We start from the raw sequence: 19,211 nt of genomic DNA on the forward strand, positions 1-19,211 counted from the left end.
TCTGTGCAGGAGGGTGGGGAGGGGGGCTTTAAGTACAAGTTTGAAGTACAAAGAGGGACTTACATTTATGACATTCAAAGTTACATCACTGAGCAGCACTGAGGCAAGTTCTGGACACAGATAAATCAGTTCAAATCCTCCCTCCTTTCTCTCCTTCTGACTGGTTGGAGCCTGTGTCAGTCAGGGGGTGGGTGCACCGCTAATTTCTATATGCCTGTACGTCAATTTAAGACTCAGATTGCGTTTTTGTGTGTGGCTGTCAGTAGCAGCGGGCCCCAGTGGACATCTGCAACCTCAGAGTTTGATTTTTTTTGTGTGGATTTGTCTCAGATAAGGAGCTCGGGACGCGCGTCTACCTGCTCACGCTGAAGCTTCATCTTTGGATATTACTTCCACTTAAAACGCATCCGCACCTTCCTGTCCTGTCTCGTGGTGCGTTTGCATTTTGAAGTCAGCTGCTGAAGAAGAAACAGCCAAGGAGAGACGCTTTTACAAAACTTTTACAAAAGACTTTGACAACTTTGGAGATTGTGTACGTCTAAGTGAAAAAAAAATCGCGGTGAGTTCATGTGGTTTATCATCTGACACAAGAAGATCGTTTCTCTGGAAAACATAACTGAAGGAGGTTTGGGAACATGATCAGCAAATTCGTTGTGTTATTGAATGTCTTCTTTCTGGTGCGGGCGCTCTCGGCGCACGAGTGCACGCCTTGTAACCTCCGGACTTGTCCCGTCAAACCCCCGCACGGCTGCGAAGGTGGTCGGACTTTGGCTCGAGATCCGTGCGGATGCTGTGATCAGTGCACCCGTCTGGAGTGGGAACCCTGCGGCGGCCAGGACTGGGCGCACGGCTACTGCGCCCTGGGTCTGACCTGCGCCTCTGTGAACAAAACCGGAGCTGCCACGATCCCTGAAATTGGAGTTTGTAAAGGTGAGGATAACTCTCTAGTTTGAACTTAATTGAAAATGGCAAAATTTATGGATTATAGAAATAAATGTGTAGATGATGTATAGGACTTTTTTTTTCCAAGTAACGCCATTCAAAGTCGGTTCAGCCCTGATTGCAGCGGATTTGTCAGTGTTTAACTTGTTTCTGCTGCCTGGGTCAGCTCCCTAGGTCTGAGGAGCTCTTGACTTCCAGGAAAGAGTCATGTTCAGCAGCTTACTTCTTCTCAAAGCCTCATTGATTCTTAGCTCAGAGGCATTACAATTCATTTGGTAGAAGTGATTTGGCTGTGGGTTCCAGCTCCATTGGTAGCAGGTTTACTTCTTTTTTTATTATTATTATAAAACATTTAGTATAAAGCTGAGATTAGAAAAAAGACACACGACAGAAGGAGTCTGCAAGAGGTTAAATTTGTTGATGACTTCACATTTATTCTTTGTCATTTGATAAACAAGCTGCCACCTATCTTTCTTTCTTTTTTGTTATTGTTTACATGGTTGGCTTCCCTGTGTCCCTCATTGAGCCTCTAACAGTCTGACATCATAGTTTCAGTTTTTTAATTAGCAGTTCCATGAATCCACAATGCTACACTGTTATTTTCCTACCATTTAGAGCTAAGCTTTCATAGGGTGGATGTGGTCATTTTACGCAAAATTTGAGCAAGTTTCTCAGCTTCAGAGAAATGCACAGGGTTTTAGGTTCCTCACTGTGAATGAAGTCTGCAGCAATAGCTTTCCCTTGAAGAAGAAATAACTGGTGGAAAGACCCCCTCCAGCCATGCCATCTGCACTCTGTTCAGTTATTTTCTGAATGATTGAAGAGGACTGACAAGGCTGGGAGAATAAGCAGCTCTCAATCGGGGTCTGGATCTCCTGATCCTGTCCCTCCATCGTTTTTCTTTAGGGTGGTCCAAGTCTGGGCTCTAATAGGGTTTTCCAGGGTTCTCCATTCCCCCAGGTATTCCCAGGAGACATGGGGTGCTGATTATGCCTCATGCACAGGCATCTGGAGGACATCTCTGCAGCTTAACAGTTTTGGAACGAGTGGGCGATCTAATGGTTCCTCTGACTGCATCATGCCTCTGGTCCTGCAGCTGACCTCCTAAATCAGACACAAACACCCTTGATATCCCAAAGGGTCTAGGTGGGGGTAAATCAACACCTCCCAGTGTGTTTTTTGGGCCCACGGTTGGCAGGCTGTTGGAGGCTGATCCCAGATTTCCCTCCTCAAGCTGCAAGGGTCTTAAAGTGATTAGGCCTGCAATCAAGAGTAGGGGGTAAATGTTTCCGCTTTTCTGATCCCATTTTTCTGTTCACAGTTTGATTTACTGGGTGGTCAGAATCTGCTGGTGTGGAGCCAGTTTTATAGTGCAGGTGACACTTTACATATTACACGAGCAGGATACTTAGTGTTATTGTTTGGCCTTCTGCTGTCAAGAAAGAACTATCATACTGCAGTTTTTCCAGCCTGGAAATGTCATGTATTGCCAAAGAACATTACATGTGTATGGAATTAATTTTTAATCTTTCCCTTTCAGGGGAAAAATGTTATCCCAAAATCTGTTACCAGTAAATCTAACTATTCCTGAAGGTACAACAAGCAAAAATAATTGTGCAGACTCAAAGAAATAGTTGTAGTTTTACAAAAAACAAAGTTTATTATTTGCATCAGTTATTATCCTAACATTTATTCTCTTAAACTGACGAGAACTTGTACAAAAATGAGCAGTAATGTTGCAGCTTTGTCAGCATGCACCTGCTCTGTGGAGACATCATTTAGCCTGTCCATCTGATCTTTTAGGCCTCAGCCAGGTATAATGAGTCCTACCTTAATTAATTGTTTTAAATCTCTGACTGTTTTCTTGTGCCCATCTTCTCAAGCCAAGTACCTTAAGCTCCCGAGATAGTTAACATACCATGTAGCAGAATGCCTGTCTTACAGGGACGCTATGTCCACTGCACTCCTTCACATGGCTTCTGCATCTCCCTTTCTCTGGTATTATCTAATGTTTCAAAGACTTCCTTTTAAGCTGGCTATCAGCCTCAGGGCCTCTAGAGGTCAGCTTTCCCATCCAAGCTCTGAAATCCAGACAAGCAATGGCTGAAAGAGAAATCCCCCTGCGATGAAGCGTTATAGACTTTGGCTAGACTTATGCCAGACCGGATAACAGATAACCAGGAGGGACCATAACAGACATGGGTCAGTCTAAATGGTTCTAGGCTGAGGCTGCTTAGAATAACAGAGCTCATGTGGGTGGGGGTCAAGCTAAAATTAGTTGCAATGTTTTCACTGCCCAGCCTTTCATTGATTGTTTTGACTCCTACCTCCTTTTCTACATGCCAGCTTTAGCACCTTACAGACAAGTACTACCACTGTCTCAAACTAAAATACCCTTGCAGGCACAGGAAAGCCTGAGGTGGAAAAAATGTGGAGGTGAGGATCATTTTAGGGTGAAAGGAAATCAGGGAGAAAGTTTTGGTTGTTTTTTAAAGCTGCTTGTGCTCGGCCAGTTCACCGGCTGTCTGGGAGAGCTATTAAAAGCGCTGGCTGGCTCAGGTTAAAGGTAACATTACCTTCACCGCTTCCACTGGCCAGTGTTTTCGGTAGTGTTTGTAAGCGCAGGACTCTTGTACAAAAAAAAGTGTTACATAAAAGTTTTCTATTGCAGTGCCGCTGATTCACTTCAGCAGTTCATTTTTTTTTATCACAGCAAGAGATGTCACATTCTCATCTGTTTGGGATCAATATCTACATACGTGTTTTATTATCAGCTGTGGCATTTTAAAGCAAACCCACAAAGTTGCAATTCTTTCACTTTGAATCACCTCATTTTTTTCGACCCCTAGCTGAGGAGAACTCTCATTTCTCAGGTAGGGTCTCTACAGTAGTCTGGTAGACACACCCTGTAGAGGTCATGTTTGTGTTGGGTAGTTAAACCTTTGACACCTCTTCCTCTGGTGCATTGTTCCGGTGTGTTGCTATTTGGAGAAGAAAGCCATAGTATTTTGACAAGCTGCAGTCACGCTTCCACGCTGTTGATTTGATGCCTGGGAGCTAAATGCCTGGGAAGGGGATAGTCTGTGTTACAGTTTGTCTCATCCTGTTTACTCTGCTGCCACTCTTATTCCTCTTGGATAGCAATGAAGGAGGGTAATTTAGGGGTATATATGTGTGTTTATTCATGGATGAATGTGAAGGGAACACTGAAGGTAATGTGTATGTTGGGGCCCTTTAACCCCACAATCTTGGTGAATATTCAGCTCACTTGGCTCTAATGTGACATTCCTTTGTATCGTTAAAATTTCATCCAAGTGGGGATAAGCCTTGTGATGCCATCTCGGGGGTAAAACTCATTGGGTGAAGTAACAATATGTGGGTATGGTGCGAATGGCCTCAGTTCAGAGGAGGCGTTGCTGCAGCCTGCAAAGATGGAGACCCTGGGAGGGCCCCATGTTGTGGAACAAAAGCAAACAAATGGGCTCAGTAGTCGTAGTAGTGTGGCACAAGGAGAAGGGAGGAGGGATTGCAGCCCAGCATTAAACTGGTCACTACAGTGTTGTTTGTGCCAATGTAATGTGTTTACAACAGAGACTGTAAGCCGCCTAACTCAACTGTTTTGATCAATAAATGATGATTTCTAGCACATTTTTCCTTTTTTTTTTAATCTTTTGCTTTACTTTGAACTATCAAGCACCTTTTTTGTTCCCATTTTAGATGTTTTATGTAAATATCTTATAAAATGCACAAGTCCAATCCTAATAAACTTTGTTCTTGTTGCTGTACCCCACAGTACTTCCTGACCATCCGGATGCAGGTCTTGAAGATGAGCACTGTCCTCTGATAACAGGCTGTGACAGAGCAGGAGGCCAGTGTGTGTGTGACGCCCATCACTCCTGCTTGGGCTCCTTCACCTACCCAGACCAAGAAACCTGTATGAAGGCCAGTAAGTCAGGTGGGCTCTACTTTTCCAGATCTTTCTATGTTAAAAATCACAGATACACACAAGAGAGATGAATCAGAGTTTGAGTCTGTAACGCTGTTCATAGAGAGGAGCTAATTCAAAACAAATGTGACTGAGGTGACTAATGCTACTTGCATATTATAGCAATGACACAGGGGCTACGGCTTTGTGTAGTGGTTATTACACTCACCCTCGAGTGCTGCCATTGTGACTCATTGATGACTGTGGTTTGTGCATCCGCTGTTGGATTTCAGATGGTCGGAGGAACGAACACAGGGAAAGACACAGAGAGAAGTATGTGGGACCGTCCAACCCGGCCTGCATGTTCTCCGGGTGTAACCTGACCACTGAAGGCTGTATATGTGAGTCTCAGAGTTGCCACCACCACTTCACCTACATCAACCGCAGCCAGTGCCAGGAAGCAGCAGGTAACCCTCAAGTGGCTTTAGACTGACAACCGTGCAGTAGGCAACCAATAGCTCTACTCAGCTGAAAGTTATTTAGTGTCTTTGAAAGAAATCCTGTAACAGCAAGGTTATATTTACCTGTTAGAATTAGATATTTTCCAAATATTAATATAAGCATTCATATACAGGAAGTTTTACCGGCTCAAATCACCTCAGAGTGAAACAGCCACAGCATTCCTTATGTCACAGCCAGTTATGTGTAAGGGGAAATGTATTGATGCTGACTAAAACTTTGTGACTCAAAATGTCTTTAGTGGGAGCACAATAAAAAGCTCATAATATTTTTGCAAAAAAGAAAAACAGATATAAGTGAAAGATACGGGGTGAGAAAAGTAGGTAATGTCTGCCTTTTATAGAAAGAGCTGGCAAGACTTTTGGAGAGTCATTAAGGTGTGAATGAATCGAAAGCCGCTAGAAAATACAAGAATGTATGTTCACCACCGGTCTTTGCTGCCTCTTTGATTGACATTTCTATGTGAAAAACATTATTGGCAGAGTGAGTTTAGTTTCTACATTGGGATTGTGAGGTGTCTGGTAGATTGACAGTCTCTAAGTAGCGGCTGCCTCCTGAGTGGCATTTGCAAAATGGAACAAGGCTGCTACTAACTGCACTCACTCAACTTCCAACTATGTTGGGCACAATTCTTCATACTAAATCTAAACTTGAATATAAACTAGTTTGGTGCAGTTCTGAACAGATTAGGTCTAAAGCACGTGAATATGACTGCCTGTCTACATGACTTTTTCCTCCTTTAAAGTGTTCCAGATGAAAAGCAGCTTTTTAGATAGTCAATACTCTGGCTGGCAACAAGCCATGAAGACACATTAAAGTTTATTTAGTCTACAGCTAACAGAGAGGTTATTACAGAACATCCACAGTACAGCTGTATGGATGTTTATCTTGAGACATTTACTCAGTAAATCCCACAGGAAGTGTGCTCATCAAACATTATATTGTGTAGACATATCATCTAGTGTTACAATAAAAGATGGACTGTCTGTGTTGTGTAACTCCTCAGAGCCTGAGCCCACTGGTTGACAGTTTAAACTCAAACCAGTGAAAACTGTAAACAACATTTTTCAGCAGCTTATGAGTTTTCACTGCAGTATACACCCACCCCTCTCGTAGCCTGTCATTAAGCAGAAGAGCAGGATGTGTGTATTTGTTTGTCTTAAAGGATACACATGCATGTGGATCAATGCACACGTGCATGCTTGCATGTGCATCAATCCACCGTATATCATCGCATATGTGAAATGAGCCTATGAGCCTGTGTGTCTGCGTGTGTTTGTGCATGTGTCTGTGTGAGATAATTATCTTGTTTGTCTTGATGTCTGGGCAGAGATTTTTCTTTGTCTGTCATCAGCAGGAGCTTCCTCTGCAACCAGGCTGAGACTCTGTGGGTAGGAACCATGGTTCTGTTGGACTCCATGGTGACTGTGTCAATCAACACTATGTTGTTTTTAGGCACTTATTAAAATTAGTGTTGCTATGTCTTTTTTAAGGGAATACTTCCTGCAAACTTGCTGTCATGGCATGAGAGCTCCACTGTGCTCTCATGCTATGACATTTTTCTTTACCAGAAACTTGTTTTTACCTGAAACTGCATATAAAAAAATTACGTTACCCATTTGTTTATGGACTGCTGTTCTGAAACATCAAGTTCAGCATTAAACTGCCACCATCTTGGGTTCTGATTCATGAAAATGAAGTTAAATGAATAGAACTGATTGAACCTGAGGACACTATGGACATTTGCTACGGAGCACACCTGCTCAAAAGACACAGAATATAAAGCCTTATTTTTTTGGCTCATCTTGGCTTTATTTATTTTATTTTGACCAACAGAAAACTGGTTCAGTTTTCATTTGCACATTAATTTTGATCTGGACTAATTAAACAAAGGATTTTCGCTTGCATCACCAGTCCAGTCAGGTTGGCGGTTTATGTTCACAGGGTCAGTACTCACCCACTCATGCCAGCCAGTCAGTATAACAGATCAAGGTGTAGCATTACGGGGTGTAATGGAACTTCAATTTCTCTAAGGAAACCTCCCAAAGAGATTAATAAAGTTGTCTGAAATCAGGTTGTAAATATTCCAGTACAAATCCCATAGAAGATTTTTAGGTTTCAAACTTTTTTTTTAAACTACAGATGTTTAAAATCTGCACCATTGGTCTTCTTGGTTTATCCTTTCATTTTAACTCCCTGATCTGTTAAAGCTCAGATTCACTGCTATCAATGTCTAGTCACTTGTTGAATTTTTGTGTTTTTGTTGTAAAAAACACAGATTTAATTAATTATTGTTCACATGCAACATGGTGCATCAGACGTTTTGTTCACATGTCGTGGAGGAAAGAGGATGTGATTAGTGTAGTAGAGGAAGGGTTTAATGCAGGATGATAAGAAATCACAAGAGAAGCCAACCATTTTGTTGAGGTATTTGTGTACAGGCCCCATGGTCATGATAGGGTGGTGTTTAGTAATTTTACACTCTGGGATGGTTTACATATTTCATTCACGATAAGGCTCCTCAGTGTTATTTTAAAAGAATTCCCCTGCTGTTGCTCTCTGATAGTAGCACACAACAGCCGGTTAGACATTACTGGTGATTCATGTGACTGATGCTAATTTATAATCAGAGCTGGTAAAAGTTGAAAGCCCAAGTTATCCTGATGAAGTTAACCAATGCTCCTACTCTCTCTCAGGACCAAATATTGGATTTAGATTGAAGAATTGGGCCTCACATGCATGTGGTAGTTCACAAGTGGCTCATCAGACAGGGAAGTGGTGCCCACTGTGATCCCATGGCACCAGCTGACCTCACTCTCACAAATCTGCTTGCCTACATATGCCACCTCCGTCCTGCCTCTCTCAATCCTTGTGAAAGGACCGTTAGTTCTGCTTGGCTGCAGCCTCTTTGTGGCAAGACTATTACTGGCTGAGCCAGACCGCCACCGGCTGGCGGGGGCACGAGACGTCTCAGTGCTGAATGTTTGTGTGTTGTCAGAGGAAGCTGTGGCCCCGTCAGTTCCCAGAGCGTGCGTATTTATATGTGTGCGGAGAGTGATTTAAAAGAGGAAACAAAGCTCCTGTGTGGCTGTTGATACAAAAAAACATCCCTTAAAGGCATGTTGGGATTTCTGTCAGTCCACTTACAACTCTTGGTCAGCCACTAACCAAGTAAGGCAACTTTAGGCCAGCAGGAAAAGCCAAAATACACACACATAAAGTCTTAGACCCCTTCTGCCTGTCCATCTCTAACCCATTCCCTCTTTTTGGGCTTGGCCCTCTCTTCACTGAATCAGCCATAACTATTAACAAATCAAAGGCAGTCCAACTAGAGACTAAGCCAGCTCCTGATGTTCTCTGGCCCATTTGTTCTATCATCATTCTTTTCCTTACTGCCAAAACAGAAAGTAACGCAACTGCCTCTTTTATGGTTAATGAAGCAGCTGTGAACACCCCAGGTCTCCCATGGACTTGTTTTCTACAATTGCAACATGTTAGGGCTGAGTCTGATGGACATTACACGTGATAATTGTTAAGTTTTGTTTGAAAGTGTTTTATGTCCAGCCCACTGGAGCAAAGTATGTTCAGTTTTATCCCATGGTTTTTTTTATCCAACTCAGCTGGGATGCAGTTGTGCATCTTTGTCTGGGTAACAGGCTCTTTAGTCTGGCTGAAGTCTAAAATTTGTCACTGTTCTTGTTTTATTCCACCTGACAGCAAGGAGTTTCATTGGAGTGTACATATGCTGTGAAACTTGCTGTGCACACATAAACCTACATGAATGCATCAATGTGCAAATGTTGACATACAAGTTGCAGACGTTCTCATGACCTCACTCAGTCACACCTCTGCTGTGGGGTGATTTAGGAGGCTAAGATCATGTTTTTAAATCTGCAAATATTAGCTAAAGAGTAAGATAAGTCATAAAGCAGATGCAAGGCTGCTGGCATCTGCATGCCTCTAGCCTTTGTCTGTGATGTGAAGTGTTTCTACCAGGTGACCTTGATGTTGTCTTTGGGCCTGAACCCCCCCGCCCCCTCCTTACACATATACTAAGGTAGATGGTGAAAAATGCTGACTCTCTAAGCTGTGCCTGCAGGTGGGCCTGGGGCCAGACCCCCACAGCTTAACATAAGAGACAGCCCTGATATGTCCCCTCATGAAGCAACTTTACAAAACCTGAGGACAGAGCAGAAACCCACAGAAAGCAGCTGGACTAAGGCGGCTTTGTTCTCCCCTGACTTGTTTCCAAAGTCAGTCGGTGAACAGAACTCACATTGTGCACTTTTTTCCATGAGTAAACTCAGGCTGTCAACGCAGCCTCCTCTGCCTGTTTGAGTCCCTCTGGTTTGGGGAAAGAGTGTGCTCCTTGTACCCAGTCCTGAAGAGAAGAAAAAAAGCCGTTTTTAGTGGAGGACTTTCTTTCTTCAATGAGTTGCAGAGATGCCAGAAATATGCATTGTTTACAGAAAAGATCATTCTGGGATTATAAGGCAATTTCCACATCTCACCTTCTCCAGACCAGCATTGTGTGTGTGAGTGCAGCTAAGAGAAATCACGTATTGATGTTTTCCATTCTTTGCTATCTTTTAAATAATAAAAGAGCACATGTTGCCTAATCTGCAGAGAGAATTTGTCAAGCATACAAAATCAGGGCTTTGTGTTCGTGGAAGCTGGAGTATTGCCACCATTGTGATTGGTTCTGCGGTCGCTGACTCACTAATTATAGCCATTTATGCTAAGAGATAGAGCACAAACTGCACAGGATAAAATCCATTAGCTGCTGACTTTTTCCACCCTCCATATCTGCCTATTCTGCTTTTAAATGTTCCAGCTAAAAAATTATATTAATTAGACCTGCAAGGGTTGGACCATTTCCACAGATGGATACAATTCTGTTCATTTGAATGACAATGGTGTGTCTGCCAGCTGCTTTTCCCAGAGCTCTCTAACCCCAGGCATTATCAAAACTGAAAGAGTAATCAGCCTTCTCTGAGGCACATACAATACATAGAAAGTGTTTTTCAGAGCGAAACTTTGTGCAAGATTGCCCCAGCGCATTTTCTGTGGCTTTTAAAAGCTTGAGGTTTTCATATGCAAAACTGGTCTTCAACTGAGCAGCAGCAGACTGCGTTAGACTTTATTGGATGTAAAACACTGTCCAATCAGCACCTCTAACTCAAGTTTATTTAACTTTGGCACAGAAATTTGGCCAAAAACCGTTAAAAGGTTTGTGGCCTTTCTTAATTCAGGGATTTTCCCTCAATTTCTATGACACTATTCAGTTACAGAGTTTATCAATGAGAGCTTTGTGGCGGTCCTCACTTGTTCCAGCGTTGCTTGAGTAAACAGTACAGTACAGATACCTCACACTCCTGCTGTATTTATCTGGAGCCAGAAAAATTCAACATTTCCCTTCTCCTCAATTTCATCTGTCAGTTATGTTCCCTCCACCCACCAGACTACAGCAGTCACAGCCAGAGCCTCTCTTTTCTTGTTTTTTCAAAGTCAGGCAGACATGACACATGCCAGCAGAGCATCAGGTCAGAGAAAAGAATATATCTTTCAAAATTTGGAATAAATGAGAATATACAGTCTGATTTGTAGGTCTCATTGTGGTCTTGAGGACTAGCAGAGCAAAATCATTATTGAGGCATGAGCAGTCTGGACCCTAAATCTGCTTACTGGTTTGGTTCCCACATCTGAAAACTCTTAAGGATCCATTTACCAGTCTTTGAATGTCCGGTTTGAAGCACATCCTCTGAGAGACTTGTGTTGCCCTATTGAACCAGCATCAGTCTGGGAAGCCCATCAACAAAACTCTGGAAACTTTACAATACAAAAACCCCAAGCACTGTTATGCAATCTCAGCCTGTTTCATTCCCTTTCCTCAAAAACCAGATGTATGCAAAGATTGTCAAGCATTTCTCATTACTGAATAATAACCCTCTTGATTTAACTCCCAAATGCTGCAGTCATTTGTTGACACATTTTCTCCTGTAAATGAGATGGTTTCCAGTAGATGTGCAGTCACCACATTTTCCTCATTTTCATCCATGAACCCTGCATAAGTTAATACATCTTTTCTACTTTGTGCAGTTTTCTTGTAAAAAAAAAAAAAAAAAAAAAAAAGGCATAATCGTGTTTTCCACAGGTTTAACTTTGTGATTGATTGGCTATAAAACAGGACATCAGTTTGCTTTCCACAATACTTTTGCTCTGCCTGTCTTGTGTACATTACAACGACAGAGAACCAAAATAAATGCACCCCGGTGAAGGGAAGCTTCTGTTCTCATGCAATATCTATAAAGAGTGTGATCTACTTTCATTTCATTTTCCTAAAAACATTCCAAAATACACTCCTGAGACCTTTGCCCAGATTAGCTGTAACCCCCCAAATGAGGGATATCAGAGCTATTATCTTGGCTCTGCAGATGAATAGACAAACACATCCTGGTGGGCTAAGTGAAGGGGAGTCTGTAAACTGGAATGAAGAAAAGCTCTATTGAAGGTTGGTTGGTATTAATGACTGGTTTAGAGCATAAGGGTCTGTTTGAATTGTGGGCAAGTTGGGCCAGGCTGGGTGAGATCTGAGCCGCATCGACAGGATATGCGGAGATCCTTGACGTGTTGAGGGAGAGAGCCGCGCTCTCGCTTCTCTGACACCATGCTGTAAAGCTGTCACGGACTGAAGTGGGGATTTGATGACTGCACGCAGAGTTTGTGTTGGGTGACTGTGTGAACTCAGCCTTTAGCCTGTAACATGAGCAGCATCGTTTTAAAGTGGCTCAGCTGACTCTACAAGCAGGCAGCCGTCTCACACTCATGCACTCAACACAGGAGAACAGTGTTTGCACTGTCAGAGCTCAGAGCAGCTGAAGGTGGCGTTACCCAAAAGCAAAAGGGGGGGGGGATCCACATCTGTGTTTGTCTCTGTCACTGTTTGTGCTTGCATAGCTTTGTCAGCTACCTTTACGTTAACATGAATGTGTATCCATATGTGTCTTTTCTCTGCAGAAGAGCTGAGGTGTGCTGGGGTGACATGTCCTCCTCTGCAGGTGCCCTCCTGCCCCAAGGGTTCAGTCCTGACCAAGAGCTACACACCTCCTGCTGGTTGTTGCCCCTCCATACCACCCCAGTGCACTTGTGACCTCAGTGCCTGCCACAAGCCGCAATGCCCGAGTGGACAGCATCCTGTTGCACTTAGTCATGCCAGTGGTCAGCCGGGAGACTGCTGTGATGTGTTCGAGTGCCAGAAAGGTGATTGCACTGAACTCATCTCCACCCACTTTGATTGCTGTCCCACTACGAGTAGCAGTTGCACAGTTGTGAAACACAATGTGTAACTGGAGAGAGTTGGGTTTTTTTATGTTTGTTTTTTTGTTTTTTTTTTAATAAAACTTTTTTTTCCCCTGCTGAGAAAGTGGTTACAGAAGAAAAGAAAAATTACTGATAAGGTAATTCGTTTCTGGCTTTTATCAGGTGTCAGTGCCTCCAAGTGTTAATTTGCCTTGGTTCATTCATTTTCTTTTAGGGTTGCAGCCGCAATTTTTTTTTCTATTGTCTAAAGAGGCATTAAAAAAAAAGAGAGAGACTGATTTTTTTTCCCCCAGACTGGTTCAAATAAGCTGATGTAAATCTTTTTTTTTTCTTTTTTTTTTTTTTTCTGGTGAAATGGAGACAGAAGGAAAAGGATGCAAGAGAAAGCAGATGTTGAAACTTCAGCTTTCCTCTGTTATGAAGCAGAGGCAGCCAGGAGAGTCAGGAGGACAGGGAGGGGGGACCTGTGGTTATTGGCCTGTTTACTCTGCAAACCCAACCAATATTCGCTGCTTTACCAACAGAACAAATTCCCATTCTGGCCCCTCCAGATGTATAAATGAGTGCCATGTCCTGGAATTAATGGACTTAACAAGCCCAGTGACCAGAAAAGTGCTTAGGCTATGAATTTGCTCAACAGAAGTGCAGTGTCAAAGGGTTCCTGTCTGGTCACACGTCCAGAAGGAAAAAGGTTCAACAGTTCATTGATGGGAATGCTTTTTATGTGCTCCAGTCTGCCATTGGGGAGAGTAATTGAGTCCGGCAGGCCGGCGGGGGTTGAATGGCAGCCATGGGGGCCATGGGATCAGTGTTTTGATAACAAGTGTCTGCTGCTCTTTGGACCTGGGGCTTGATGCCTTTTGTGCTGCTTCTACTGTCCGTTAGGCCTGCATGACTGCGTGGCTGGTCAATAAAGGTCTTCAAACGGGGACACGAACGAGGACAAGGACATGGCACTGGATCGACTCCCCAGTCCTGCAGCAGCCTCCCACATGCACAGAAACAGCATCAGATAAAGTCCAAATCACTTTGAATTGTCATACTCCAATGGAGCCCATTTTACACAACCCTGCATTGAAGCTTTGTGTGTAGCTTGGACTGATTAACTTGTTTCCATTGCCCGCTTGGCTGGGGGCTGATATTTAGTCAGGGCTAGTGTGTGGATGTACAATAAACTCCACCTGTGTGTTTTGGCTTCAGCTGCATCTGTGTGGCAGTGCAGATCTGGCCGATCAGTCCTGACCTAATGTCACCTGATCTTGTGGATGACCCTGTTTAGCTGCTGTTTATCAACACCATTGCTGACACTTCTTCTGAATATGTTCCATGTTGTCAGGCTGGACTGCAGAGTCAATTCAATGCTGCACATGTTGTATAGAGATTTATGCTGATGTTGCAACAAGGCTGAGATCACCACACTAATGACTCTCAGGGAGCTCAGCTTGACTTTGTTATAAACATGCAGTGCAATAACAGCCTTGTTCTCAAAAGTTGGGGTTGATAAAGGGAAAAGGGGTTGTGTTAGTAAGATGAGTTAAACTCATTTCTAAAACCAATGTCAATGAATTCCATCATTATTCATCTATGGGAAAGGTCTCTTACAGTGGATGTGCTTTTTATGCCTGTACACCACAAGAGACACCAGAATGACAGTTCATTATGAATGATTTAGAGAAGCTTTTGGTCAATATTTTACAGACTGTGCATCTCCACAGCCAGTCCTCGCCTCAATTTAGAGGAGACTGAACATCAAAAAGCATGACTGGAATTTAGACTCTGTGCCGCAAGTTGTTTTAGGGATTACCATTAACAAACACAGCGGAAATCACATGTGAGCATCCCCTCATGTGACTTCCTATTGCTTCTGTGAGCGTTAAAAAGCCGTTGCCTCACCTTTTGATTTCGGCCAGCTAAAGTGCATATTGCATTTTCTCTGCTTGGTTTTGCTGCACGCAAAGCAGGACAGCAGGAATAAAAAAGTGAGGGGAGAATTGGGAGGGGAGGGGGGGGGGTTGAAAAATGGCAAGGAGGAAAATAAAAGATCAACAAATCCCCGCTTCGACTTTCAACTCAGCTGCCGCACCTGCTTTGTGTTAAGAGTGTAGTGCTGGTTGTCAAGAGGCATGGGGTCATTGGCACAGACGCTTTGAGTCTGCACTCAAAGGTATGGCATACAGATGCTGCTGTAACCTCTGCTCTCATTTATAGAAACTGCTGCCCCCACATCTGCTCCCATCTGTGCAATACATTTATTCACCCAACTAGCAATCCTCTGCAAGTGTGGAGACTTTCTTACATAACCACATTGTCTCACTTTCCTCATGCATGTGTGTTTGATGGAAAGGTATTATGTGGTTACTATGATCTTTCACTGTTGGGGAAACCAAACTACTGTGGTGTGATGTTATGCTGTACTCTTCCTTTTCCTGTGGTTGCAACAACATCCTAATTAATTTTGAATGCATCTTTTGGCATATCTGTAGTTATTTTACAGCCATTCCTTTACCCGTTTCCTTCTTGCTTGCATGGTTTTACACACATTTTTGACACTTTATCATTTAAAAGATGTGCTGTAACTAAGATAGTTTTACTCCAAGGTTGGTAGATTGTAGCTGAAACTGAAAGCTAAATGCTTAAATGCTTTTAGGAAAGACAGGCCAGAGCATTGATTCACTCCACCTGCCACCAGCACACTGAGCCCAGATCCCGCCAAAGCCTCCGACCCATACTGTTTTCTTTTACTCTGCACTCCAAGAGTCCAGAGTCTTTTCAAGACTTGATAGATCCCTGTGAAATTCCTCCCCACTGACTTAGTTTCATTGTCTGATGAATACCATTTCCACACCAAAGACCTAACCCTCAGCCATCAGAGTCTTTCTCTGCACCATTCGGATCAGATAAACATTTCCCTCGCTGATAAAACATGATCAGATGTTAATGAATTTCCATTGATTGTACACAGTTGTTATAGCCTCTCATCTCAACAGTAATCATACTGTCATTTATAAATCAAACATCATGCTAAACATTACGCTTCCCACATGGAATTGAGTTTAAGGTTGACAGGACTCCTATTTTCTATGTATTTTTCTTCAGCTTCTCCCAAGTGTGTCCACAATGGGAAAGATTTCGCCGAGGGAGAGGTGTACCGCATGGACCCCTGCTGGCTGTGTCAGTGCCGAGGAGGAATCTCCTTCTGCTCCAAGGCAGAGTGTGCTGAGCTGGACTGTGAAAACTTCTACATTCCTGAGGGTGAATGCTGCCCTGTCTGCATAGGTACACACACTTACATTATTGTATTATTATTTTGTTTGCAGCATCACTTTCCTGAACATCATGCTGCTTTAATGAGAGAGTAAAAAGCTGATTTAGCAAAAATGTGTACTTCCCAGCACACGCTATGTGATGGCTTCCTCACATCGCCAGCTTTCATAGTTGTTAACATACATGGTGAATAATGGGAGCCAGTCAGCGATTCATTTGCACTGGGGAGAGTTTGAGTGTGTGTGGCTTGGCAATGTAAGATCTGAATTTAACTTAATGGGGAGGCTCTTGCAAAAACACATGTGCTCAAAGCCAGGTAGGGAGCTCCGATATGTGTTTTTGGCATTGTTAAACAAGAAGGGCTTGCAGCGCATATGGCAACCACATTACAGACTGCCAGAAGCTTGTAGATGGAGATGGTAGCCGGCTTTTGCCTCTGGCTGTGTGGCTACAGTTAATCTTATGCATGAGAGGGGTAGGTGGACAAAGAACAGCTAATGTTGGGGGTACACCTCGTAGTCTGCACTTCTTTAGATGTGCATGCTTTTATCATTTGCTTGTGATGTAAGCTGCTCTTTCTTACTGTAATAATCTTAGTTTAGAATGTTAGAAAAAACACTTAATCTGGATGAACAGATTACTTGGTTGCAGTCTTACTTCAAGTTGTACTGAAGCATTATTTCTACTGTTTGTGAAGAGGGTTGCTGGTAGGCATAAGTTTCCCCCAGCTCAAGAGTTTTCTTCCAATTTATGGTTTTTGTTTTGCATCGCACAGCTTTGATATTTCAGTTTACAGTATTCTTTTATTACTCTCGACAGCACTGTTTAGTGAAAGTGCAATAAAACTTTGTGTTACCTGCACAGCATCAAAATCAAGTATGGTATTCATATTGGTTGGTCTGTGGAGGATATTGCAACTAAAGAGCCAGATGTTTTTCTCAGTAATATGTAATAGCTAAAAATGGAGATTAAAGGAAACAGATATAAGTAATATCTAATGTGTAGACATTAATGTGTGCAAAACCCAATCTTTAAATGTTCATTTTGTCCTGAAACAAGGATGATTGTAACTGTAATTAAAAACAAGTTGTACAAGAACAATCTTTTGTACAAGCCTCATGGAAGTGTAATGCTACACTTCCTAATATAAATCTTTTAACTTTTTATCATAGCAGTAGCAGTACAGTATGCATTAGCTGAGCACTGTAAGTAAGAAAATGGACCTTACTGAGGTTAATGGCAGCCAGATGGATTAAACAGCCCAAAAGTTTGCCAGTTTGAGAGGATAATACACAGCACCCTTCCCTTTCCTCACACCCTTCATAAGCCATGCTATGTTTGTGAATACACAGAAATATGACTTCTTTAACACTGACAGGGAAATTTTTTAGACTGCCTTCTAACTTGCCTCAAAAAAAAAAAAAATCCAAAACATTTAAATTGCAAATGAAAACAAGATTCTCAGAGCTGGACTTGGGCATCATCCATTACCTCCAGCTGAGCGAAATAGCTTCTCAGATTGGCTTTTAAACTGTCTGAAACTTTATGGCTTCTACTAAAGGCTAATGACTGGATTTAAAGATTTTTGAAGCGCTTCCTTCACTCTGGAGAGAAATTTATGGTATAAAACTCTGGTCTAGCCTTTGACCTGCAGGGTCACAGCTGAAACTCAAATAGGTGAGTTCAGACTTTTACTAAAAGCATGAGTGGGCATTGTGGGGGACCAGACATCATGAAAGCAGTTAGGCTTACCGTGTTTTCAATTACTAAACCTTTCTCAGGACAAAACAGCAATACTCCAAACTTCATCCTGCTGTTTGAACTTATAGCCATAAATATGCAGTCACGCAGCAAAGCTCCTCTATCACTTCTAATTGTAAATAAATCATCTAGAGTCATCCATGTTTTTTCCTTAGCTCTGGGTCAAAAGCAATGTTTTATCTCTTGTGAACTTGAGATCGCTTGTGGGGTGTCGCACAAGGGACCTCACAGCACTGCCTTCACTCTACCTCCTGTTATTCAGACACAGTAGAGGATACAGTATGAACACACAAAGCTGCAGCCTTAAGCTGAACTTTACTTATTTAATGGTTGCTGAAGTCAGCTAAGAATGTCACCAGGCTGTAAGTCAAACTTACATCTAGGAGTCTTTTTTTTCCTCTTAGATGTGGAGCTGCTGTCAATAGACAACACTAAGGCCAGCTGCTGGGTGAACAATAAGCTGAGAGCCTATGAGGAGCAGTGGAAAGAGGATGACTGCACCTTCTGCCAGTGTGTAGATGGAGAACCACACTGTACAGCCATGGCGTGCAAACAGAGCTGCCAAAACCCAGTGAAGATCCCAGGAGAGTGCTGTCCCTTCTGTGAAGGTAGGTGTGGGCCTTAAAACCAAGTAGCATTTGTCTTTTGAGATTAATCTATGTGGCAAGAATCTATATGAGCCACACATTAACCCCCATACCACATGTAAAAGCCTCATGTGGTCCTGCAACTTTGCTGCAGAGACCATATCGGCCTGGGCTCATTAAAGGGGAGGCAACAGAGCATTCTTCAAGCTGCAGGGTTCTTTGTGTTCCTTTATTACCCTTGCCCGCCAAAATGAGACCCACCTGTGTGTGTGAGGTTACAGCATGCTATTAAAGCAGTAGGCTGCATAATTGAAGTACATCTTTTTTTTTTCTTTTTAATTAGTTACAGCTCATTGAACTGCTCCTCTCACAGATCCTGGCGAGAGGTGTTTGATGGAGGGGTGCATGCATTGGTGCTTGTGCATCTCTTGTTTCCTCATTTACTGCAGTTTCACTAAAGCTGGCCCTAATTCAAGGTAGCATGGAGCAGTGCAAGAATCTGACTTAAATAGAGACATCTTATACATATACATATATATACATCTGCAAGACATATGTGACTATTATTGGAAGACACCTCTGTACATTAAGATAGTGATAGATATAGTCCGTCTCACAGTATGACCCACCCTAGTGTAATTGCTCAACATTTATCTGTAATTACTGTTTACAGCAGTGTTAATAGGTAGCTATTACAGTTGGCACAAGATGCATGGATGAAGTGGTAAACCCAAGAGGCTTTAAGCAGACACACAAACATATACAGTATATATTTGTAGTTTGTCTGACAGAAGATGACTGCTTATATTTTACAATTTGCACATTTATCATTTTAAACAAATTGTATTTTATATTGTTACCTCAAGGTTAAGAGATGTCATCCCTTGCATTCA

At 42.6% G+C, this 19,211-nt stretch overlaps 1 protein-coding gene across 2 annotated transcripts in view; it reads left to right on the forward strand.

Annotated features, from left to right (window-relative positions):
- The first annotated feature begins 232 nt into the window (after window positions 1–232).
- Window positions 233–19,211, forward strand: part of crim1 (cysteine rich transmembrane BMP regulator 1 (chordin-like)) — a 32,677-nt gene continuing 13,698 nt past the window's right edge. The window contains exons 1-6 of one of the 2 annotated variants that reach the window (XM_041972876.1): window positions 233–930; window positions 4,736–4,897; window positions 5,161–5,334; window positions 12,404–12,646; window positions 15,803–15,982; window positions 18,136–18,339. In XM_041972876.1, the coding sequence (XP_041828810.1) occupies window positions 636–930; window positions 4,736–4,897; window positions 5,161–5,334; window positions 12,404–12,646; window positions 15,803–15,982; window positions 18,136–18,339 (1,258 nt within the window). In that variant the 5' untranslated portion in view covers window positions 233–635. The remainder of the gene's footprint in view (window positions 931–4,735; window positions 4,898–5,160; window positions 5,335–12,403; window positions 12,647–15,802; window positions 15,983–18,135; window positions 18,340–19,211) is intronic. The other variant, XM_041972877.1, reaches the window with a different exon arrangement.

The sequence above is a fragment of the Melanotaenia boesemani genome, chromosome 20, assembly GCF_017639745.1.
Source record: "Melanotaenia boesemani isolate fMelBoe1 chromosome 20, fMelBoe1.pri, whole genome shotgun sequence".
In the NCBI taxonomy this organism is placed as follows: domain Eukaryota; kingdom Metazoa; phylum Chordata; class Actinopteri; order Atheriniformes; family Melanotaeniidae; genus Melanotaenia; species Melanotaenia boesemani.